Below are 27,107 nucleotides of genomic sequence, written 5' to 3'. Positions count from 1 at the left end.
TACTAAATGTTTTCATTGTTTCCATTTTGACAGGAAAAAATGTATGTACCGTATTTTTCGGAGTATAAGTCGCTCCGGAGTATAAGTCGCACCGGCCGGAAATGCATAATAAAGAAGGGAAGAAACATTTAAGTCGCACTGGAGTATAAATCGCATTTTTGGGGGAAATTTTTTTGATAAAATCCAACACCAAGAATAGACATTTGAAAGGCAATTCAAAATAAATAAAGAATAGTGAACAACAGGCTGTATAAGTGTACGTTATGTGACGCATAAATAACGATAGGGCTCACCGTATTAAAAGGTGTACTGCTGATGAGCGGGCTATTTTCATACAAAAGGCGCACTGGATTATAAAGTGCATTAAAGGCCTACTGAAAGCCACTACTAGCGACCACGCAGTCTGATAGTTTATATATCAATGATGAAATCTTAACATTGCAACACATGCCAATACGGCCGGGTTAACTTATAAAGTGCAGTTTTAAATTTCCCGAGAAATATCCGGCTGAAAACGTCTCGGTATGATGACGTTTGCGCGTGACGTCACGGATTGAACGGAAGTATTGGGACACCATTGTGTTCCAATACAAACAGCGTCTGTTTTCATCGCAAAATTCCACAGTATTCTGGACATCTGTGTCGGTGAATCTTTTGCAATTTGTTTAATGAACAATGGAGACAGCAAAGAAGAAAGCTGTAGGTGGGATCGGTGTATTAGCGGTGGGCTGCAGCAACACAACCAGGAGGACTTTGAGTTGGATAGCAGACGCGCTATCCGACGCTAGCCGCCGACCGCACCGATGATCTGGTGAAGTCCTTCGTCGCGCCGTCGATCGCTGGAACGCAGGTGACCACGGGTGTTGATGAGCAGATGAGGGCTGGCGTAGGTGGATAGCTAATGTTTTTAGCATTGCTCTGTAGAGGTCCCGTTGCTAAGTTAGCTTCAATGGCGTCGTTAGCAACAGCATTAAGCTTCGCCAGCCTGGAAAGCATTAATTGTGTATTTACATGCCCATGGTTTAATAGTATTGTTGATTTTCTGTCTATCCTTCCAGTCAGGGGTTTGTTTCTTTTGTTTCTATCTGCATTTAAGCCCGATGTGCTATCACGCTAGCTCCGTAGCTAAAGAGCTTCGCCGATGTATTGTCGTGGAGATAAAAGTCACTGTGAATGTCCATTTCGCGTTCTCGACTCTCATTTTCAAGAGGATATAGTATCCGAGGTGGTTTCAAATACAAATCCGTGATCCACAATAGAAAAAGGACAAAGTGTGGAATCCAATGAACCCTTGTACCTAAGTTACGGTCAGAGCGAAAAAAGACACGTCCTGCACTACACTCTAGTCCTTCACTCTCACGTTCCTCATCCACAAATCTTTCATCCTCGCTCAAATTAATGGGGTAATCGTCGCTTTCTCGGTCCGAATCGCTCTGGCTGCATTGTAAACAACGGGGAAATGGGAGGAGTCTTTCAACCTGCGACGTCACGCTACTTCCGGTACAGGCAAGGCTTTTTTTTAATCGGCGACCAAAAGTTGCGAACTTTATCGTCGATGTTCTCTACTAAATCCTTTCAGCAAAAATATGGCAATATCGCGAAATGATCAAGTATGACACATAGAATGGATCTGCTATCCCCGTTTAAATAAGAAAATGTCATTTCAGTAGGCCTTTAAATGATGCATATTATATAGCCAGGCTTTCGCGGGCTACACATGATAATTTGGCCGGCCAGATCTGGCCCCCAGGTCTTGAGTTTGACACCCCCGTGCTAGAGGTTGCCCGTCATTCAACAATTTAGGAGCTGCAGGACTTCAATGAGCGCAGGGTCGTGTTGCACCTAATGACCCTCTCAAGAGGTACCCCAAACTACAATGAGAGAAGTCTGGAAAAATCCCCCTGGTTGTACTACCTGGAGTGCCGTACTCAGTCTTTCCAAGGAATCATGTCAGACATATTAAAAAAATAAATAAATAAAAAAACCCTCTGCAGATTCATGTTCATGATCCTCAAGTTAGCATCCAATCTGTGGCAAGGGGAAAAAATTCCGAGCTAAGCTGAGATCACATTCCGAGTAGCGGCAGTCTGTCTCTGACATGTTTGCAGAGGTGGCGGCGAGGATGACAAACAATGTAGCTAAGAAGGAGATACAGAGTTCAATGAGTTATCATCAAAATATGTTCTGTTTAAACTTGGGTTGTCCCGATACCAATATTTTGGTACCGGTACCAAAAATGTATTTTGATACTTTTCTAAATAAAGGGGACCACAAAAATGTCATTATTGGCTTTATTTTACCAAAAAATATTTGACTACATGAAACATATGTTTATTATTGCAATTTAGTCCTTAAATAAAATAGTCAACTTGTCTTTTAGTAGTAAGTAAACAAACAAAGACTCCTAATTAGTCTGCTGACGAATGCAGTAACATATTGTGTCATTTATACACCTATTATTGTGTACACATTATAAAGGACAAACTGTAAAAATGGATTATTAATCTACTTGTTCATTTACTGTTAATATATTTCTGTTTTAACATGTTCTATCTACACTTCTGTTCAAATGTAATAATCACTTATTCTTCTCTTCTTTGATACTTTACATTAGTGTTGGATGATACCGCAAATTTTGGTATCAATCCGATACCAAGTCGTTACAGGATCATACAAAGTCCTCATGTGTCCAGGGACATTATTCCTGAGTTTATAAACATAATATACATTTTATAAAAACGAAAGAAGATGTTGTGATGCCAAACAATATTGACGTAATCACAGTAGTATTGACTAGATACGCTACTGTACTTGATATCATTGCAGTGGATGTTAGGTATCGATCCACCAATGAAGTTTGTTTACATTTTGATGGCGGTGAGCTACAACACACAGGAAGTACTTCACTATGGCCGCTCCTTGTGTAAATGTTAGGGTTGTCCAATATTTTGGTACCGGTACCAAAAAGTATTTCGATACTTTTTGATACTTTTCTAAATAAAGGGGACTACAAAATATTTTATTATTGGCTTTAGTGTAACAAAAAATCTTAGTGTACATGAAACATATGTTTATTATTGTCATTTAGTCCTTAAATAAAATAGTCAACTTGTCTTTTAGTAGTAAGTAAACAAACAAAGACTCCTAATTAGTCTGCTGACGTATGCAGTAACATATTGTGTCATTTATACACCTATTATTTTGTACACATTATAAAGGACAAACTGTAAAAATTGATTATTAATCTACTTGTTCATTTACTGTTAATGTCTGCTTATTTTCTGTTTTAACATGTTCTATCTACACTTCTGTTCAAATGTAATAATCACTTATTCTTCTCTTCTTTCATACTTTACCTTAGTTTTGGATGATACCACACATTTAGGTATCGATCCGATACCAAGTAGTTACAGCAGTGGTCCCCAACCTTTTTGTAGCTGCGGACCGGTCAAGCTTACAGACTGTATCCCTGCAGACTGTATTGATCTATATTCATATATAACGTATATATTGTGTTTTTTATGTTGATTTAATTTTTTTTTAAAAAGAAAAAAAATATATATATATAAAAAAAAATTACATTTCTTGTACCAATCGGTACCGGGCCGCGGCCCGGTGGTTGGGGACCACTGAGTTACAGGATCATACATTGGTCATATTCAAAGTCCTCATGTGCCCAGGGACATATTTACTGACTTTATAAACATCATAATATACATTTTGAAAAAAATGAAAAAGGATTTTGTGATGCTAACAAAATATCAATGTGATCATAGTAGTATCGACTAGATACACTCTTGTACTTGGTATCATCACAGTGGATGCCATGGTGTTTGTTTACATTGCGACGCCGGTGAGCTACGGTGTGTAGTGAAGCATGTTTAGCTATTCCTCATCCTGCAGTGATAATGCTACTTCTAAGAAATGTACTTTATTTGTTGCCATGGAGGCGAGGATTAGTGATTTAGAAGTAGCTAAAACACTGTGGATGCATGTTAGCTGATAGCTAGCTAGCCATGTCTCAAAGCACCTCTTCCTGAGTGTTATAACTTCACCTTTATCTTGACTTTTTACACCAAAATGTGTCCATTCTCTATTTCTGTCTACACACTGTGTCTGCTTGTAAGTACTCAGTGTGTGTGCGCTGCCCAACATGCTCCTCTGCCCGTAAAGGGCGTAGGTTGGAACTGTAGCTGAGTGTACAGCCCCATACGTCTCTCCTCATTGAGCAAAATTGAACTCTGTCTCTGCATGATTCCTTGCTTCTTGTCTGTTTAACAGGTGTCATCAGTGTTTGAACCGGGAAATAACACACCATTTCAGTGTGTTTGTTAATAAAAACTATTTGCATGATGGCCCTCGGCGAAGAACGATCCATAAATAATAATAATAATAATAATACCTGGGATTTATATAGCGCTTTTCTAAGTACCCAAAGTCGCTTTACATGTTTTTCTGAACCCATCATGAGCAGCACCGTTTTAGAAACCACGGGGCTCAAAGCGTAGCGGCTTGTAAATGTAGTACGGAAGTCTAAATAACGGAACATTTTTCTCTTTTTGACTATTTTTAGTCTTAAGTGGGAAAAGTGGGGCGGTGGGGGCCCTTTAGGTATCACTATGAATCAAGAGTTGGACACGTCTCTAGCACCAGTTCTTCATAAAGTGTCGCTGCTCAAAGTGGACGTTGCATGTTGCGGTTGCCGCAGCAACACCCTTCTACACTGGGTCTCTCTCTATAAGACGAAAAAGCAGCGTACAAAGATGAAATAAGAGGGGCAATATCACCTACCTGGGGAGCCAAAGGAGCTGAGCAGACAAGCAGGAGGGTAAATCATGCATGCCTGAACAGGACATGGTGCGTGGGGGAAGGGGGCTTGTGGGGGCTCGCTTGTGCGTGCCAGCCTTAGACGTCTCACGCGGGCGGACACAAAAGAAAAGTTAAAGTCAGAAACGACACAGGGCCGACTCGCTTGAACGCACACCAAAACAAACAGGCCGACGCGGGGGTACGATTACGCCGCGGCTGCTGTCAAAACAGCCGAGCCCGCGCTTATTTTGACGATAAAAGGGCCACACGGGGTCTTGTTGACACGGCGGGGGTAGTACCCTCACGCGTCCCCCCGGCCCTCTGTCAGGCTGCGACTTGAAAACTCAATTATCCAATTAGCTGAAGTAGTGGCCAGACAGCCGGGCGATGACGGCTGGGACACCTGCAGGGTGCGCGGTGTGAGGCCCGCAGGATTCTTTCCAGACCAGCTCTTTGGCCCAAGGTTTAGTTCGAACTCCACACAGACCAAAGTACTTTTGGTGCGCGTATTAACTCCCAAACAGTAACAAAACACTTTCTACACTGCAAAAACTGAAATCTAAGTAAGATGAAATATCTCAAATAAGGCTGATATTTGCTTATTTTCCGTCTGAGAAGATAATTCTTCTCACTAAGCAGATTTCATGATAATAATGGATTAGATGTTATATTGCGCTTTTCTATTGTTAGATACTCAAATTGCTCACAGAGAGTGTTTTACTTGTTTTAAGTGTTTTGGTCCTAAATGATCTCAGTAAGATATTACAGTTTGTTGCTGAGATTTGATGACCTATATTGAGTAAAACATGCTTACAAGTAGAGATGTCCGATAATATCGGCCGATAAATGCTTTAAAATGTAATATCGGAAATTATCGGTATCGGTATCGTTTTTTTAAAAAAAATTTTATTAAATCCACATAAAAAACACAAGATACACTTACAATTAGTGCACCAACCCAAAAAACCTCCTTCCCCCATTTACACTCATTCACACAAAAGGGTTGTTTCCTTCTGTTATTAATATTCTGGTTCCTACATTATATATCAATATATATCAATACAGTCTGCAAGGGATACAGTCCGTAAGCACACATGATTGTGCGTGCTGCTGCTCCACTAATAGTACTAACCTTTAACAGTTAATTTTACTCATTTTCATTAATTACTAGTTTCTATGTAACTGATTTTATATTGTTTTACTTTCTTTTTTATTCAAAAAAATGTTTTTAATTTATTTATCACCATACCTGGTTGTCCAAATTAGGCATAATAATGTGTTAATTCCACAACTGTATATATAAGTATCGGTATCGGTTGATATCGGTATCGGTAATTAAAGAGTTGGACAATATCGGAATATTGGCAAAAAGCCATTATCGGACATCCCTACTCACAAGTATAAAACTACTTTTTTAAAGTAATCATTTCTTATTTCAAGCATGAAATAAAAAATCATGACTTTGACACAACTGTGTCTCATAATTAAAACGGATGACAGCCAAATGGACTTTGCTGTTTTATTTTCAATGTAACAATAGAAAATACGTACTCATATAGTAGTACAGTTGGCACAGTACAGCAAAATACTTCAAAATGACAATTTAAAAAAAATTTGGTCGGGGGCCGGGCTGTATATTCTCACTAATAACAAGGGCACTTTTCTTGATAGAAAAAACAAATATGAGACCTTTTTTCTCAATATGTTGAAAAATATTCTTAAATTAAGTACATGCTAGTGCCATTATCTTGACATAATGATATGCGCTCGGCATTACATTTCTTGCCATTTTCCCATCGATAACATGACATCATCGCGCCAAGTGCGTGCTCTTTCAGTCAATTAGTGCGCAAGGAATATATACAGTATACATATTTATATATATATATATATGTATATATATATATATATATATATATATATATATATATATATATATATACATACATACATACATACATACATACATACATACATACATACATATATATATATATATATACATACATACATACATACATATATATATATATATATATACATATATATACATATATATATATATAATATATATATATATACACATCATATATATATAAATATGTATACTGTATATATTCCTTGCGCACTAATTGACTGAAAGAGCACGCACTTGGCGCGATGATGTCATGTTATCGATGGGAAAATGGCAAGAAATGTAATGCCGAGCGCATATCATTATGTCAAGATAATGGCACTAGCATGTACTTAATTTAAGAATATTTTTCAACATATTGAGAAAAAAGGTCTCATATTTGTTTTTTCTATCAAGAAAAGTGCCCTTGTTATTAGTGAGAATATACTTATTTTAAGGTATTTTGGGGTTCATTGAGGTTAGCTAATTTGACTTGTTTTGGAAAGTCTTGACAAGCCAAATGTTCTTGTTCTATTGGCAGATCATTTTGCTTAGTTCAAATCATTGGTACTTTAACTTTAAAACAGTTGTTTTTCTCACTAGGACAGGGCGAAACACTCCTTGTCCAGGCACACCCTCCTGGTTTTGGAGTATCAATATTTGGGGTTTTGGCACCAGTTGCTGGACTCGATCTGACCGAACTGATGAAGCCTACTCGGACTCGTCTTCTAAAACAAACCAAACAGTCCAGTTGCCATGGATTGAATGCCTTGAAATAATGACCTGGATGAATGACAACATTCTTAGACATAGATATCGATCCAAAAAAAAGTATCAAATGATAAATGATAAATGGGTTGTACTTGTATAGCGCTTTTCTTATCAAATGATATTGGCTTGCATCTAAAGGCTACTAGAAGCTAGCAGCTACAGAACAGCTAAGTATACTAGTGTTTTTCAACCACTGTGCCGCGGCTGTGAGATACTCTTCCATATCAGTAGGTGGCAGCAGGTAGATGTGGGAAACAGCGGGAGGCAGGGTGCAGGTAAAAAGGTGTCTAATGCTTAAACCAAAAATAAACAAAAGGTGAGTGCCCCTAAGAAAAGGCGTTGAAGTTTAGGGAAGGCGATGCAGAACGAAACTAAAACTGAACTGGCTACAAAGTAAACAAAAATAGAATGCTGGACGACAGCAAAGACTTACTGTGGAGCAAAGACGGCGTCCACAATGTACATCCGAACATGACATGACAATCAACAATGTCCCCACAAAGAAGGATAAAAACAACTAAAATATTCTTGACGGCTAAAACAAAGTCGATGCGGGAAATAACGCTCAAAAGAAAGACATTAAGCTGCTACAGGAAAATACCAAAAAAAGAGAAAAGGCCACCAAAATAGGAGCGCAAGACAAGAAGTAAAACACTACACACAGGAAATCAGCAAAAAAGTCCAACTAAGTCAGGGTGTGATGTGACAGGTGGTGACAGTACACCTACTTTGAGACAAGAGCTATTGTCATGCATGCTTGAATACGGTTTAAAGTAGGGCTGCAACTAACGATTAATTTGATAATCGATTAATCTGTCGATTATTACTTCGATTAATCTATTAATTTATATCCTTTCCAGTATTTTATTGGGAAAAAAACAGCACACTGGCACCATACTTATTTTGATTATTGTTTCTCAGCTGTTTGTACATGTTGCAGTTCATAAATAAAGATTTATTTTTAAAAAATGAAAAATATTTATTTATTTATTTTAAAAGCCTCTGCGCATGCACATAGCATAGATCCAACGAATCGATGACTAAACTAATCGGCAACTATTTTTATAATCGATTTTAATCGATTAGTTGTTGCAGCCCTAGTTTAAAGTCATATCCAGCAATTGCGACAACGACTCTTTACTGTCAACTGAGTTTCGTTTTTTAATGATTCCTGCTGGTGGTGTGCCTCCAGATTTTTTCAACGCAAAAAATGTGCCTTGACTCAAAAAAGGTTGAAAAACACTTAAGTAAACAATAGCATACAAGCTAGACATACGTAATAATGTCCTTCATTGAACAATATTGCAGTCAAAAACTGCATATTTGTAAAAATGTATAGTTGCCTATTAGAAAGTATCCAGTAACAAACGTGTCAGCATCATTCAACTTACGTCATGAGTGATGATGTAACAATATAAAAACACAGTACAGGCCAAACATTTGGACACGCCTTCTCATTCAATGTGTTTTCTTTATTTCCATGACTATTTACATTGTAGATTGTCACTGAAGGCATCAAAACTATGACACCTGTGAAGTGAAAACCACTTCAGGTGACTACCTCTTGAGGCTCATGGAGAGAATGCCAAGCGTGTGCAGAGCAGTAATCAGAAGGACTCAAATTTAGTATTATTTGCAGATGACACGACTGTGTTTTGTTCAGGAGAGAACACTCAGACGATAGTACAAATAATAACAGAGGAAATTAACAAATTAAAAAGACTTCCTTTTAAAAAGATGGTTTGACAAAAAGAGACTATATTTGAATCTTAGTAAAACTAAAATAAAGCTATTTGGTAACAGTGGAAGGGAAAGTCAAAGAAATACCAATAGACGGATATAGAAAGGGTAAAAGAAAACACATTTTTGAGTGTAATAATACAGTGTTTCATTTATTTGTGGCGGCCCGCCACGAAAGAATTAAGGCCGCCACAAAAAAATATATATATATTTTTTTTTAATTTTAATTTTTTTTGTGTCCTGTCAAGCTTCTCAGGCAAATCATATAGTTCAGTGGTCCCCAACCACCGGGCCGCGGACTGGTACCGATTGGTACCGGGCCGCACAAGAAATTAAAAAAAAAAAAATTTTTTTTTTTTTTTTTTTAATGAAATCAACATAAAAAACACAATATATATATTATACATCAATATAGATCAATACAGTCTGCAGGGATACAGTCCGTAAGCACACATGATTGTATTTGTTTATGTAAAAAAAAAAAAAAAAAATTGTTTTTTTTTTGTTTGTTTTTTAAATACACCCCCCCCCCGACCCCGATAAATGCGTTAAAATGTAATATCGGAAATTATCGGTATCGGTTTTTTTATTATCGGTATCGTTTTTTTTTGTTTGTTTGTTTGTTTTTTTTGTTTTTTTTGTTTTTTTTTAATTAAATCAACATAAAAAACACAAGATACACTTACAATTAATGCACCAACCCAAAAAACCCCCCTCCTCATTCACACAAAAGGGTTGTTTCTTTCTGTTATTAATATTCTGGTTCCTACATTATATATCAATATGTATCAATACAGTCTGCAAGGGATACAGTCCGTAAGCACACATGATTGTGCGTGCTGCTGCTCCACTAATAGTACTAACCTTTAACAGTTAATGTTACTCATTTTCATTAATTACTAGTTTCTATGTAACTGTTTTTATATTGTTTTACTTTCTTTTTTTATTCAAGAATTTTTTTTTAATTTATTTATGTTATTTTATTGTATAATTTTTTTTTTTTAAAGTACCTTATCTTCACCATACCTGGTTGTCCAAATTAGACATAATAATGTGTTAATTCCACGACTGTATATATCGGTATCGGTTGATATCGGTATCGGTAATTAAAGAGTTGGACAATATCGGAATATCGGCAAAAAGCCATTATCGGACATCCCTAGTTACCATGTTATGAAAAAGTATTGCACTGTTATTGTTTTGCATCCCCTGTCATCCTAGTACCCCCCAGCCCCCCAGAGAGGAGTTGTACAGTATAATAGCGTGTGGGGCAAAGGAGTTTTTGAGTCTATTAGTCCTGCACTTGGGATGAAGCAGTCTAGCACTGAACCGGCTCCTCTGGCTACTGATAAAGCTATGCAGAGGGTGACTGGCATCATCCAGGATGCTCACTAGTTTTTCCACAGTCCTCTTCTCTGCCACCAGTCCAGTTTTATTCCCGCCGTAGAACGTATGCATGTTCCACAACAAACTGAAACTGAACTGAACTCTTTTCCACTGGCTCTATGCTGCCATTCAAGCTGCACACTGACTGCTCTAAAGCAAAGCCAGGGTTTCCAGACTACCACATTGTACAAAACACAGGAATGTCTGGTAACGACATCCCCCGCACGGCGAGACGCGTCATCTCCGACACGGACAACCTTTTCAGTGGTGAGAGCATCTCGGCCGTGGCACGCGATTGTTACACGCCGGCGTCTGCGTGCGGCCACCTGTCAGACCGCGAGTTAAGACGTTGAAGGAGAAAACCACAACACCCCGGGGTTACTTGCTCACAGCTCTTCAGAAGGTCGCCGATGTCGTTTTGTTTTTGTTTTCTTGCAAATAGTTTGAAGTGTAATTAGACGGCGGCGTGGTCATGTGTGACAAGGTAGGATGGGGGCGACACACGCCATTTGAGGGGGGGGTCTCGACGACGGCACCTCGCTTCTTGCAGACAAGTCGCAGCTTTGATGGTTTCTTTGAAGTGACTACGCCTATGAACGAGAACATCTGAGGGTGGAATGTTTGTCTCAACTTGATGAGAAGTGTGTTGCTTTGAAGGTAATCATCCACTACACGTGGGTAATTACACAGCGACATGGCACCAAAACTACTGTTGTGCACCATTTAGAACATCACAAGTGTTTTGTCGCGGCCTATTTCCATAATCATTTTTTAATGACCTATGGAAAATAAGGAGCTGGTGAAAAATATATGAAATGTAAACATTTTCATTTCAAATGTAACCTTCCTCTGATTATGATAAAGGAATACAAATGTCAACAAAAGTGTAGTTTCCTAATGAAGCCTCAGCTGGACGCTCCTCTACCCTCTCCTGCTCCCACTTGCTGCGGCAGCAACAAACTAAACTCCAAACGCTCCTCTTCGTTGTGTATCGTGTACTTGTGAACTTAATCATTCAAAAACGTCAATCAATACGTACATACCTACATACTCAAAGTTTGTACATCCACACGCATTCACTGTACATACATACATAGACACATAATGTACCTATACATTCACTGTACAAACATACATATACATATACATGTACATATACATTCACTGTACAAACATACATATACACATACATGTACATATACATTCACTGTACAAACATACATATACACATACATGTACATATACATTCACTGTACAAACATACATATACACATACATATACATATAAATTCACTGTATAAACATACATATACACATACTGTACATATAAATTAACTGTACAAACATACATATACACATACATGTGCATATACATTCACTGTACAAACATACACATACACATACATGTGCATATACATTCACTGTACAAACATACATATACACATACTGTACATATAAATTAACTGTACAAACATACATATACACATACATGTACATATACATTCACTGTACAAACATACATATACACATACATGTACATATACATTCACTGTACAAACATACATATACACATACATGTACATATACATTCACTGTACAAACATACATATACACATACTGTACATATAAATTAACTGTACAAACATACATATACACATACATGTACATATAAATTAACTGTACAAACATACATATGCACATACTGTACATATACATTCACTGTACAAACATACATATACACATACTGTACATATACATTCACTGTACAAACATACATATACACATACTGTACATATACATTCACTGTGCAAACATACATATACATGTACATATACATTCACTGTACAAACATACATATACATGTACATATACATTCACTGTACAAACATACATATACACATACTGTACATATGCATTCACTGTACAAACATACATATACACATACTGTACATATACATTCACTGTACAAACATACATATACATGTACATATACATTCACTGTACAAACATACATATACACATACTGTACATATGCATTCACTGTACAAACATACATATACACATACTGTACATATACATTCACTGTACAAACATACATATACATGTACATATACATTCACTGTACAAACATACATATACACATACTGTACATATACATTCACTGTACAAACATACATATACATGTACATATACATTCACTGTACAAACATACATATACATGTACATATACATTCACTGTACAAACATACATATACACATACTGTACATATACATTCACTGTACAAACATACATATACACATACTGCACATATACATACATACACTCATGCACATAATCACGTTTCATCAAACATATATTAATGTTGTTGCCCTAGGGTAAACTGGGTAACACATGGCACACTGACAAAGCTCAACCTATTGTTACTATAACAATCTACAAGGTTAATATAGCTGGCTTCTCTTTCTTCCCCTCCATTTTTCTGCATTCTTTTGTATCTCTAGTTATCATGACATATACTGTATGTATTGTTGCATTTGACCAACTGTATTGTTGATAATAAAGGTAAACTATTGGTATTGTTCATTATCAATAGCGCTATTTCTATTGGTATTTGTATTGATCCATTTGCAGTGTAATAATGCTCATTGTCATTTCTGTATTATTATTTATGTCGCTAACTGCTTGTTTGCTATCACTTTTACCATCATATTTGTACAAATCCTATTTGCTGATGTTGCTTTATTGTTGTTGTTGTTATTGTTGTGTTTGCTGTTGTTGTTTTTGTCTCTCTGTCTTATCCCCCTCTTGTCCCCACAATTTCCCCCTCTGTCTTCCTTTTTTTCCCTCTTTCTATCCCCTCCTGCTCCGGCCCGGCTGCACCAAATGATAATATAAATACATTTAATAAAGTCAAATACAAATAAGGCAACAAGAGAAGTATCCCACACTTCTCTTTGGTAAAATAAATTTGTACAGCCGATATGGGCATCTACATCTACTATATGATTTGCCTGAGAAGCTGGACAGGAATAGACATTGATATCGATTACGTGTTTATCACGATGTTAGGGGTGTAACGGTACGTGTATTTGTATTGAACCGTTTCGGTACGGGGGTTCCGGTTCGGTTCGGAGGTGTACCGAACGAGTTTCCACACGGACATATTAAGTAGCGTAACGCACGTTGTGTAAACAATGCACACCGAGGCACAACACACGGCATGCTAGCAGCTAACGGGCTAGGATATACTGACCATACGTCCTCTTTTGCGGAGCTGTCAGGGCGGGGTTTCTTAAAGGCCTACTGAAAGCCACTACTACCGACCACGCAGTCTGATAGTTTATATATCAATGATGAAATCTTAACATTGCAACACATGCCAATACGGCCGGGTTAACTTATAAAGTGACATTTAAAACTTCCCGGGAAATATCCGGCTGAAACGTCGCGGTATGATGACGTATGCGCGTGACGAAGTCAGAGTAACGGAAGTTATGGTACCCCGTAGAATCCTATACAAAAAGCTCTGTTTTCATTTCATAATTCCACAGTATTCTGGACATCTTTTGCAATTTGTTTAATGAACAATGAAGGCTGCAAAGAAGACAGTTGTAGGTGGGATCGGTGTATTAGCAGCGGACTACAGCAACACAACCAGGAGGACTTTGTTGGAGCGCTAGCCGCCGACCTCACCTTGACTTCCTACGTCTCCGGGCCGCCAAACGCATCGGGTGAAGTCCTTCGTCCTTCTGCCGATTGCTGGAACGCAGGTGAGCACGGGTGTTGATGAGTAGATGAGGGCTGGCTGGCGTAGGTGGAGAGCTAATGTTTTTAGCATAGCTCTGTGAGGTCCCGTTGCTAAGTTGCTAAGTTAGCTTCAATGGCGTCGTTAGCACAGCATTGTTAACCTTCGCCAGCCTGGAAAGCATTAACCGTGTATTTACATGTCCACGGTTTAATAGTATTGTTGATTTTGTATCTATCCTTCCAGTCAGGGGTTTATTTTTCTGTTTCTATATGCAGTTAAAGCCCGATGCTATCACGCTAGCTCGTAGCTAAAGCATTTCGCCGATGTATTGTCGTGGAGATAAAAGGCACTGAATGTCCATTTTGCGTTCTCGACTCTCATTTTCAAGAGGATATAGTATCCCAGGTGGTTTAAAATACAAATCCGTGATCCACAATAAAAAAAGGAGAGTGTGGAATCCAATGAGCCAGCTTGTACCTAAGTTACGGTCAGAGCGAAAAAAGATACGTCCTGCACTGCCTCTCAAGTCCTTCACTGTAACGTTCCTCATCTACGAATCTTTCATCCTTGCTCAAATTAATGGGGTAATCGTCACTTTCTCGGTCCGAATCTCTCTCGCTCCATTGTAAACAACGGGGGAATTGTGAGGAATACTAGCAAAAGTTGCGAACTTTATCGTCGATTTTCTCTACTAAATCCTTTCAGCAAAAATATGGCAATATCGCGAAATGATCAAGTATGACACATAGAATGGATCTGCTATTCCCGTTTAAATTTAAAAAAAATCATTTCAGTAGGCCTTTAAATGCCTCAAATGTCTGGCATTTTGAGTTAGGGTTGCGTGTATTTTCAATGTACGTTCAGGGTTAAGAAGGGGTTAAAAACAAAACAAATTGTGAAGGTGCGCAGCAGCATTGGTGAGGGAGGGGCAGAGACAGAGAGAGAGAGAGAGTTATGATAAACGCGCATGCGTCGCCAGGCTTTGCTTTTTATCAATAGATTTATCACATTTATTTTTTTTATTATCTATAGCAGGGGTGTCAAAAGTGTGCCCCGGAGGCCATTTGCGGCCCACAGCTAATGTTTTAAAGGCCCACGGCATATTCTAAAAATACTATTCAAATAAACAAAAACATACCGTAACAAAAGTGAAATAAAAAAGCTTAAAGGTTAAATGTAATTCAGAAAAAGTTGCAATGTTGACTAATAAAACAAAGCTGTTTTTTTTTTCTTTCAAACTGTCATTGCTCAAAACATAATATTGAATCAAAATCAATGTTATTATGAATTATTGATATTCCGATCACTTCACATCAAATATTCCACTAAGAAAAATATTTTTGGGGGAAGATTTTGCAAATTTGGTAAATAAACAACCCAAAAATGTATATTTTGTTGTTTTCTTACCGTACCGAAAATGAACCGAACCATGACCTCTAAACCGAGATACGTACCGAACCAAAATTGTTGTGTACCGTTACACCCCTACACGATGTGTATTAAAGGCCTACTGAAATGAATTTTTTTTATTTAAACGGGAATAGCAGATCCATTCTATGTGTCATACTTGATCATTTTGCGATATTGCCATATTTTTGCTGAAAGGATTTGGTATAGAACGTCGATAAAGTTCGCAACTTTTGGTCTCTGATAAAAAAAAAACCTTGCCCCTACCGGAAGTAGCGTGACGTTGTCAGTTGTTCACTCCCTCATATTTTCCTATTGTTTTCAACGCAGCTAGAGCGATTCGGACCATTACCCCATTAATTTGAGCGAGGATGAAAGATTCGTGGATGAGGAATGTTAGAGTAAATAACTAGAGGCAGTGCAGGACGTATCTTTTTTCGCTCTGACCGTAACTTAGGTACAAGCTGGCTCATTGGATTCCACACACTCTCCTTTTTCTATTGTGGATCACGGATTTGTATTTTAAACCACCTCGGATACTATATCCTCTTGAAAATGAGAGTCGAGAACGCGAAATGGACATTCAGTGCCTTTTATCTCCACGACAATACATCGGCGAAACGCTTTAGCTACGAGCTAACGTGATAGCATCGTGCTTTAACTGCATATAGAAACAAAAAAAATAAACCCCTGACTGGAAGGATAGACAAAAAATCAACAATACTACTAAACCGTGGACATGTAAATACACGGTTAATGCTTTCCAGGCTGGCGAAGGTTAACAATGTTGTGCTAACGACGCCTTTGAAGCTAACTTAGCAACCGGACCGCACAGAGCTATGCTAAAAACATTAGCTCTCCACCTACGCCAGCCAGCCCTCATCTGCTCATCAACACCCGTGCTCACCTGCGTTCCAGCGATCGGCGGAAGGACGAAGGACTTCACCCGATGCGTTTGGTGGCCCGGAGACGTAGGAAGTCAAGGTGAGGTCGCCGGCTAGCGCGTCTGCTCTCCAACAAAGTCCTCCTGGTTGTGTTGCTGTAGTCCGCTGCTAATACACCGATCCCACCTACAACTGTCTTCTTTGCAGCCTTCATTGTTCATTAAACAAATTGCAAAAGACGTCCAGAATACTGTGGAATTATGAAATGAAAACAGAGCTTTTTGTATAGGATTCTACGGGGTACCATAACTTCCGTTAAACTGACTACGTCACGCGCATACGTCATCATACCGCGACGTTTCAGCCGGATATTTCCCGGGAAATTTTAAATGTCACTTTATAAGTTAACCCGGCCGTATTGGCATGTGTTGCAATGTTAAGATTTCATCATTGATATATAAACTATCAGACTGCGTGGTCGGTAGTAGTGGCTTTCAGTAGGCCTTTAATACTGTTTCATCGCCCAACCCTACACAGACAAAAAAAAACACTCAATAAAAGCACACATTTGAAAAAGAAATGCCAGAGAGAAGAAGTTCAGGTCCAAAGGTGGACTTTGGTTGAAGAATGTTTTTGTGTGACCTGCCATGTAATAAAAGCCAGCGACAAATTAGAGGCCCGGAAAGACACGACTCAGCAGAGTTCAAACCGGGGCTGAGGGCGAGGTCACTCATTACGCAAACATTCTCGAGTCACGGCGCAGATTAGCACGTAGAGTGTCAACACTCCACTGTTGGCGTTCGCGGTGAGCGCGGACGCTCTTTCCTTTAGGGCAGTAAAAAAAAGCTTTCAGGCTGGCAATAATAACAGCCAACTTCAGATGCTCGCACAAAAAAAGAGGAGTTTCAAGAAGACAAGAAGTTGTCTGCAGCGTCTGACGGCTACTAAGTATAGCACACGTCTTCAAAGCATCTTGGAATTCAATCTGAATATATTTGGGGGGAATATGCCAACTAAATTCTAAATAAAAAAAACATCATGCCTTGTGAGTAGGATGGGTACCGAATCCAATCCTTCTTTGGGACTGACCAAATCCAACAATACCTTGTGAGTAGGATGGGTACCGAATCCAATCCTTCTTTGGGACTGACCAAATCCTACAATGCCTTGTGAGTAGGATGGGTACCGAATCCAATCCTTCTTTGGGACTGACCAAATCCAACAATGCCTTGTGAGTAGGATGGGTACCGAATCCAATCCTTCTTTGGGAATGACCAAATCCTACAATGCCTTGTGAGTAGGATGGGTACCGAATCCAATCCTTCTTTGGGACTGACCAAATCCTACAATGCCTTGTGAGTAGGATGGGTACCGAATCCAATCCTTCTTTGGGACTGACCAAATCCTACAATGCCTTGTGAGTAGGATGGGTAACGAATCCAATCCTTTTTTGGGACTGACCAAATCCTACAATACCTTGTGAGTAGGATGGGTACCGAATCCAATCCTTTTTTGGGACTGACCAAATCCAACAATGCCTTGTGAGTAGGATGTGTACCGAATCCAATCCTTCTTTGGGACTGACCAAATCCAACAATACCTTGTGAGTAGGATGGGTACCGAATCCAATCCTTCTTTGGGACTGACCAAATCCAACAATGCCTTGTGAGTCGGATGGGTAACGAATCCAATCCTTCTTTGGGACTGACCAAATCCAACAATGCCTTGTGAGTAGGATGGGTACCGAATCCAATCCTTCTTTGGGACTGACCAAATCCAACAATGCCTTGTGAGTAGGATGTGTACCGAATCCAATCCTTCTTTGGGACTGACCAAATCCTACAATGCCTTGTGAGTAGGATGGGTACCGAATCCAATCCTTCTTTGGGACTGACCAAATCCAACAATGTCATGTGAGTAGGATGGGTACCGAATCCCATCCTTCTTTGGGACTGACCAAATCCAACAATGCCTTGTGAGTAGGATGTGTACCGAATCCAATCCTTCTTTGGGACTGACCAAATCCTACAATGTCTTGTGAGTAGGATGGGTACCGAATCCAATCCTTCTTTGGGACTGACCACATCCAACAATGCCATGTTACCGTACCCGGGTTACGCGTGACGTCACGCCCCGCACTTTGACACTTGCTGATCACTCCAGCGGCACTGAGAGCGCACTCAGCCCAAGTACTTCTAGGTAATGTTGCAATTTTCGACGCCAACAAAGCCATTGACTCAAAAAAAACGTGCCAAAGTGAATTAAATAAGGCTCCACTTTTCCAAAAATGCGCTTTGCTAATAGCTTTGCTATTGACATGCTATTGATTAGCATTAGCGATTTTACATGGCGATTTCCATTTTAATTTTTTCCATTTTAATTTTTGTTTAATTCATTAAAGGTTAAACAAAAAGACCATCAACCTAACATTGAAATAAATCATAAGTGAAAATGAGCAGAAAGAAGTATAAAAACTTACAATATATGCACCTTATTCACAGTTACAACATGTGATGTTCAACTCAGAATAGTATTAATGCAATATTTATTTTCATACCGTACAAAAAAATAAACAAAAATTAAAGCAATAATTTAGTTCCGATTCATTTAGTTTCATCATCATGATTTTTACTTTTTTTTTTAAACACATTTTTCATCAGATTCAAACCGTTCCAACTACAGCCTATTCGAGAATTGTGGACTTTCCCTTGACACATTCCAAAAATTCCCAGATTTCCCAAGATTCCAGGTTTTCCGAGACATTTTTCAACCCACTTCATCCGGTCCTCCTTCAAATAATTCCTCTTAATCAGGACAAAAAAGTTTTCCCGGAATTCCGTAATACCATTTCTGAATGAAAAATGTTACCACGTCAACATTTCTTGACCGATTTAAACAATTCCAACACATTCAGAACCTTCACATTTTTTAGCATTTTCAAAAAATGTCCCGCTTTTCCCGAAATTCCCAAAATCCATAAAATTCTCATTGATTTTTCAACCGATTCAAACCATTCCACCTCAACACATCCTGGAAATTCAAACATCCATTTTTCCACAAATTTCCAGGAATTCCTGTTTTTTTCTAACCTTATGTCCAACCTTTTTTAGTTAAGTTAAAGTTAAAATACCCATGATTGTCACACACACACTAGGTGTGGCGAAATGATTCTCTGCATTTGACCCATCACCCTTGATCACCCCCTGGGAGGTGAGGGGAGCAGTGAGCAGCAGCGGTGGCCGCGCCCAGGAATCATTTTTGGTGATTTAACTTTTTCAACCGTTCCACTGTCCAAACATTCCTCTTGGTCAAGACAAAAAACCAAGTTGGTGTAAGAACTTGAAAAATTCCCGGTTTTCCGTAAATTCCGTAATACCACTTTTCGATTAAAAAAACGGTTACTACTTCAACATTTCTTGACCGATTTAAACAATTCCAACACCAACTCGTTCAAAACGTTCACACTTTTTAGCATTTTTCAAAAAAATCCCACTTTTCCCGGAATTCCCAAATTTCCATAAAATTCTCATTGGAAAGATTGGTCCAGTTTTCAAACTTCCACAATTCCCACATTTTTCAACCGATTCAAACCATTCCACCTTCAACACATCCTGGAAATTCAAGCATCCATTTTTCCACATTCCACACATTTCCAGGAATTCCTTTGTTTTTCCAACCTTATGTCCAACCTTTTTTAGTGCGATGACTCCTTTCACATTTGTCAACCCATTTCAACCGTTCCACTGTCCAAACATTCCTCTTGGTCAAGACAAAAAACCAAGTTGGTGTAAGAACTTGAAAAATTCCCGGTTTTCCGTAAATTCCGTAATACCACTTTTCGATTAAAAAAACGGTTACTACTTCAACATTTCTTGACCGATTTAAACAATTCCAACAACAACTCGTTCAGAACGTTCACACTTTTTAGCATTTTTCCAAAAAATCCCACTTTTCCCGGAATTCCCAAATTTCCATAAAATTCTCATTGGAAATATTGGTCCATTTTTCAAACTTCCACAATTCCCACATTTTTCAACCGATTCAAACCATTTCACCTTCAACACATCCTGGAAATTCAAACATCCATTTGCCCACATTCCACACATTTCCAGGAATTCCTGATTTTTTTCTAACCTTATGTTCAACCTTTTTTAGTGCGATGACTCCTTTCACATTTGTCAACCCATTTCAACCGTTCCACTGTGCAAACATTCCTCTTGGTCAAGACAAAAAAACAAGTTGGTTTAAGAACTTGAAAAATTCCCGGTTTTCCGGAAATTCCGTAATACCATTTTTCAATTGAAAAAAAACGGTTACTACTTCAGCATTTATTGACCGATTTAAACAATTCCAACACCAACTAATTCAGCTCATTCAGGACATTCATTCGTTTTCAAAAAAATCCCACTTTTCCCAAAATTACCAAATGTCCCGGAAGTTCCCATTGAAATGAATGGGACATTTTTCCAAGTTGCACTATTCCCACATTTTTCCACCTATGCAAACCATTCCAATAACACATTCCACTCATCCTGAACATTCAAACTAACACTTTCCCAAGTTCCAAACAAAACTCCGGTTTTCCTGGAAATTCAAACTCTTCAACATTCAAACTATTCTTCCATTCATACTACATTCTCTCAGCATTTTACTTCAACTTCAGCATTGGAACATTAACACACAATTAAATCAGGAATTGCCTCATCTAGTTACTTGACTTAACTGTTAAGTTTCTTTTACGGCCCAAGTTACAATATTACTTAAAACTAGGGCTGCAACAACTAATCGATTAAATCGATTAAAATCGATTATAAAAATAGTTGCCGATTAATTTAGTCATCGATTCGTTGGATCTATGCTATGCGCAGGCGCAGAGGCTTTTTAAAAAAAAATAATAACAATAATATTTTTTTTTTATTTTTTTTTTTTAATAAACTTTTATTTATAAACTGCAACATGTACAAACAGCTGAGAAACAATAATCAAAATAAGTATGGTGCCAGTATGCTGTTTTTTTTCTTCAATAAAATACTGGAAAGGATAGAAATGTAGTTTGTCCCTTTTATCCGATTATTAATCGATCAATCGAAGTAATAATCGACAGATTAATCGATTATCAAATTAATCGTTAGTTGCAGCCCTACTTAAAACCTTCTCTTTACAGTAAAAAAGAGGTTTCTGAATAGCCAATCCTGGAATTGATCATTTCTATTTCCTTTATTTGTTAAAAGGTAACATTTCTTAGAAGACCCACTGTACATGAATTACTTTGAAAAACTATGCAGGATGAGGTGGCGACTTGTCCAGGGTGTACCCAGCCTTCCGCCCGAATGCAGCTGAGATAGGCTCCAGCAACCCGGAAAGGGACAAGCGGTAGAAAAATGGATGGATGGAACTATGCAGGATATGAATTGTGTTCCATGACAGACACGCGTAAAAAGTATTGTTGCTGTGTTCAGGCAGACATGGCAGTGATTTGACCGCATTGCTTACCTGGTTGATGGAGTTGGCTGCACAGGAGGCCAGACCCGTTCCCAGGCACGACACCGAGAATATGACGGGGTCAAAGGGCACCGGGGCCATTGCGTAACCAGCAGCCGCAGTCATAACCACGAGTGCTGAAATGTAAAGATAATTAATCATAATAGAATAGAACAGGGGTCACCAACCTTTTTGAAAGCAAGAGCTACTTCTTGGGTAGTGATTAATGCGAAGGGCTACCAGTTTGATACACACTTAAATAAATTGCCAGAAATAGCCAATTTGCTCAATTTACCTTTAACTCTATGTTATTATTAATAATTAATGATATTTACACTTAATTGAACGGTTTAAAAGAGGAGAAAACACAAAAAAAATGACAATTAAGTTTTGAAACATAGTTTATCTTCAATTTCGACTCTTTAATATTCAAAATTCAACCGAAAAAAAGAATAGAAAAACTAGCTAATTTGAATATTTTTGAAAAAAAATAATAATAATTTATGGAACATCATTAGTAATTTTTCCTGATTAAGATTAATTTTAGAATGTTGATGACATATTTTAAATAGGTTAAAATCCAATCTACACTTTGTTAGAATATATAACAAATTGGACCAAGCAATATTTCTAACAAAGACAAATCATTATTTGTTCTAGATTTTCCAGAACAAAAATTTTAAAAGAAATTCAAAAGACTTGGAAATAAGATTTAAATTTGATTCTACAGATTTTCTAGATTTGCCAGAATATTTTTTTTGAATTTTAATCATAATAAATTTGAAGAAATATTTCACAAATATTCTTCGTCGAAAAAACAGAAGCTAAAATGAAGAATTAAAATAAAATGTATTTATTATTCTTTACAATAAAAACAATAAATGTACTTGAACATTGATTTAAATTGTCAGGAAAGAAGAGGAAGGAATTTAAAAGGTAAAAAGGTAAATGTGTTTAAAAATCCTAAAATCATTTTTAAGGTTGTATTTTTTCTCTAAAATTGTCTTTCTGAAAGTTATAAGAAGCAAAGTAAAACAAATTAATGAATTTATTTAAACAAGTGAAGACCAAGTCTTTAAAATATTTTCTTGGATTTTCAAATTCTATTTGAGTTTTGTCTCTCTTAGAATCAAAAATGTCGGGCAAAGCGAGACCAGCTTGCTAGTAAATAAATAACATTTAAAAAATTAGCTATTTGAGCTATTTTTAGAACAGGCCTGCGGGCTACTCATCTGGTCCTTACGGGCTACCTGGTGCCCGCGGGCACCGCGTTGGTGACCCATGGAATAGAATAACAGCGTTTTTAGATTGTGTGTGCTCTACCTGTGAGTTTTATTTTGGTGAGCCGGGCGTAGACGTCCGGCAAGTCGGCCATGTCGACCTTCAGCTGCTTCCACTGCCGGTCCAGACGAGCTTCCCGCGCCTCGTCCGTCTCCACGTGGAGGTGGGGCGTCTCCTGCGAGGTTTTGGTCGCCGCACCGGACGTTTCCGGCGCGACCGAGACGGACGCTTCCTCTGCAACCGGCGACTGGATGACGGGAACTCTCTGGACCTGCCTTACGACGGCGTCGTCGGCCTCGTCCACCACGGAGCGCGCGGGGGCCTGCTTGGGGGCGGCGCGCTGGTGGAGCTCTCCGATGTTCTTGGCCACATACTGCGGGGAACACACACCTGTTCAGCAGGTGTAAACATAAAGACTGGATAAAGAACCACCCTGGTGTCTACCTGCCGTTTCAGGAAGATGAGATGCTGATAGGTCAGCCAGGGTGACGGCTCTCTTCTGTGCAGCTGGAGGAGGCTGCGAGCGGTCTGGTTGCATCGCGCTCCATGATGGCCGACCAGTTTTTGTTGTACGCTTACTCCAAACAAACCTGCAAGAAACAAACAGGACAAATCTGGAGCGTTACACACACAAACAGTTGTAACGTACTGAGAAAAAAACATAAACCCTAAAATGCAACGAAATTTCGTTCTTATCTGTACTGTAAAGTTCAAATTTGAATAACAATAAACAGGAAGTTTGAGTCTAAGTCTAAAAAGTGCACTTTAATTTACTGTTTTGATATGTCATCTTAGTGAAATCATGCACAAAAGTGCACAAATAGCTTGTTTTAAAATCTCTCTGACAATCTTGCACTTTCTGTTTTGGAAATGACATGAATGTTTGTGCCACTGCTTAATAAATACAGTTTTGGTAAATTGACTTAGTTGTGATTTCCCTCCCTGCATGAAAGTTTAAAAGTAGCATATATTATTAATGCAGTATGAAGACGAATGTTTGAATGTAGACACATAGAATCGTCGTACTGCTGTGATTATATGCATCAAGTGTTCATTCAAGGCTAAGGCAAAATATCCAGATATATATCGTGCATCGTGACATGGCCTAAACATATCCAGATATTAATAAAAAGGCCATATCGCCCAGCCCTACTTTGACAATAACAATATTGCAGCACAAACGAATGGGGACAAGTTTGGGGAAATGTTGACAATGGAATAATTAATGGATAATTAATAATAACAGTTTTGTTTTAAACGTCCATCCATCCATCCATCCATTTTACAATATAATTACAACACTTTATGTACATATTTATATACAGATTTGAACAATAAGTTATTCACTGAAATATATTTATTAATTGTGGTTCTTACAAAAAATATATCTTATAAAAATATAAAAGCTAAAATGTCTCTTAAAGCTCTGCCCCTTTAATTAGTGCATACTAAATAATTTAACTACAACCATATTATTTACCAGCAACATAAAGTGAAACAGAGGCAGAGGTGTCCTGCCGCAGTCAGTAACAAATAAACAGAAAACAGTAGTGGTGGTAGATAGACACAAAGCTTCATCAAACATCTGGGGCCGTACTTATCAAGCTTCTTAGAATTACTCCTAAGAAGTCTGTTAAGAGTTGACTTAAGAGTAAAAAAATTATTCGCTGAAAGCTGCACTTAAAAGTTAGTTATCAAGCGTCTTACTCACACTTTCAGCGAAGTGTAGGACGGAATCTTAAGTGTCACACTCAGAGCTGAATTACGACATTACTATGTGCCGTAAACGGAATTTTAGGTGACGTCATTTCTGTGTCCATAGAAATGACCAATCACGGAAGGGAATCTGTTGTCTAAGAATAAAGAAATATCTTGGAAATATTTAAGTGGACAATGGGAGTGTATATTTTGACAATAAACTACAAAATAATACAAAACAAACTAGTCCCCGCCGGCACTCCCTCTCTTCTCTCGCCCACACACTCACTGACGTCACTCACCTCACGGCCACACACATACGGTACTCTCATAACATTTTCTTTCCAATTCATTAATTAGGCAACTAATTTGAAACTGGTGTGGGTGGCTCTATATATACTAGCCCACTGCAACCACATGCAGAAATCAACAAGGAATCGAAAAGTATTAAATCTGTGACAAAAATAATACCCGCTCTGTCTAAATGATACCGTTTGATCAGCTGCTCGTCATCAAACAAATCCAGGACATCCTTCCGCTCCCTGAACGTTCGCGCACGTCTCTCTCGCCTCAGTGCCATCCCCTGCTGGCAACTCCTAACCACTTAAGACACCTCTGAAGGTCTCTTAAATATGGTGGAGAGTAGGAGTGATTCTTAGACTTAAGAACGTTGAAAAAAAGCTTTTATTGTCAAGTTTGAGAGTAGGACTAAATTTCGCAAATTCTCAGGACTTAAGTGTAAAATGGCACTCTAAGAAGCTTGTTAAGTACGGCCCCTGGTCCACTGAACAAAGAGCTCCAAAAATCTTGATCCTACACTTCTCTTTTGTAAAGTAAATCTGAACAGCCGATATGGGCAACTACATCAACTATATGATTTGCCTGAGAAGCTGGACAGGACACAAAAAATAAATAAATAAATTAAAAAATATATATATATTTTTTGTGGCGGCCTTAATTCTTTCGTGGCGGGTCGCCACAAATAAATGAATGTGTGGGAAACACTGTGTTAAGTTCCTGTTATAAGCTGTTATACAGTATATGCCTTGAGCTCTTATTTTGAAGGCGCTAAGAGCGGAAGTGGGGACACGTTGTGGTGGAGCGGAGTTTTGAAAACAAACAAAATAAAGAGGTCCTCGTGTAAAACTGGAGCCTCCGTGTTTGTTATTTTGTAGTTTTATACAGTATAGGCCAGTGGTCCCCAACCACCGGGCCGCACAAGAAATTTTTTTTTTTTTTAAAATATTAAATCAACATAAAAAACACAATATATACATTATATATTAATTATATCAATATAGATCAATACAGTCTGTAAGCACACATAATTGTATTTCTTTATGGAAAAAATAAAATGTTTTTTTTTGTTTTTTGTTAAATACCCCTCACCGGTCCGTGGGACAAATTTTCAAGCGTTGACCGGTCCGCAGCTACAAAAAGTTTGGGGACCACTGGTATAGGTGACATATCAACCCTGGGTTACAATAATAATAGGTAGCACAAACGAATGGCAGTGTTATTGTAATATTTGCAATGACAATAGGGGCAACTTCACACAGGTTATATTTATCAGTATTTATTACTTTACATCCATATAATAATGTCAGATAACTGCATTAAACAGCTCAACAAGTCATATTAAACTCGAAAAACACCAACCCATGACCAATAAACACAACCAGTTAGGGCAAACAAACATGAACAAATGAAAAGTGTCACCTGGCAAAAACAATGTCAATGTAAAAACAGTGTGTGACGCCATAATGTCACTGTAAAAACATTGTGCGATGTCATAACAAAGTCACCGTAAAACAATGTGTGACGTCATAACAAAGTCACTGTAAAAACATTGTGACGTCATAACAAAGTCACCGTAAAAACATTGTGCGACGTCATAAAGTCACCGTAAATACATTGTGACGTCATAACAATGTCCCCGTTAAACATTGTGTGACGTCATAAGGGCGCATCAAGCCACAACATTCTTCTTTGGTAACGAGCTAATGC

General features: G+C 38.2%; 1 protein-coding gene across 1 annotated transcript in view; it reads right to left on the bottom strand.

Moving 5' to 3' along the window:
- Positions 1 to 27,107, bottom strand: part of LOC133655225 (protoheme IX farnesyltransferase, mitochondrial-like) — an 82,512-nt gene that overhangs the window by 55,172 nt on the left and 233 nt on the right. Inside the window, exons 2-4 of the mRNA XM_062055195.1 lie at positions 23,847 to 23,992; positions 23,445 to 23,775; positions 22,134 to 22,258 (exon numbers count right to left, since the gene is read on the bottom strand). Coding sequence (XP_061911179.1) covers positions 22,134 to 22,258; positions 23,445 to 23,775; positions 23,847 to 23,992 — 602 coding nt within the window. The remainder of the gene's footprint in view (positions 1 to 22,133; positions 22,259 to 23,444; positions 23,776 to 23,846; positions 23,993 to 27,107) is intronic.

The sequence above is a fragment of the Entelurus aequoreus genome, linkage group LG08 (assembly GCF_033978785.1).
Source record: "Entelurus aequoreus isolate RoL-2023_Sb linkage group LG08, RoL_Eaeq_v1.1, whole genome shotgun sequence".
In the NCBI taxonomy this organism is placed as follows: domain Eukaryota; kingdom Metazoa; phylum Chordata; class Actinopteri; order Syngnathiformes; family Syngnathidae; genus Entelurus; species Entelurus aequoreus.
This window is presented reverse-complemented; position numbering and strand designations above follow the sequence as displayed.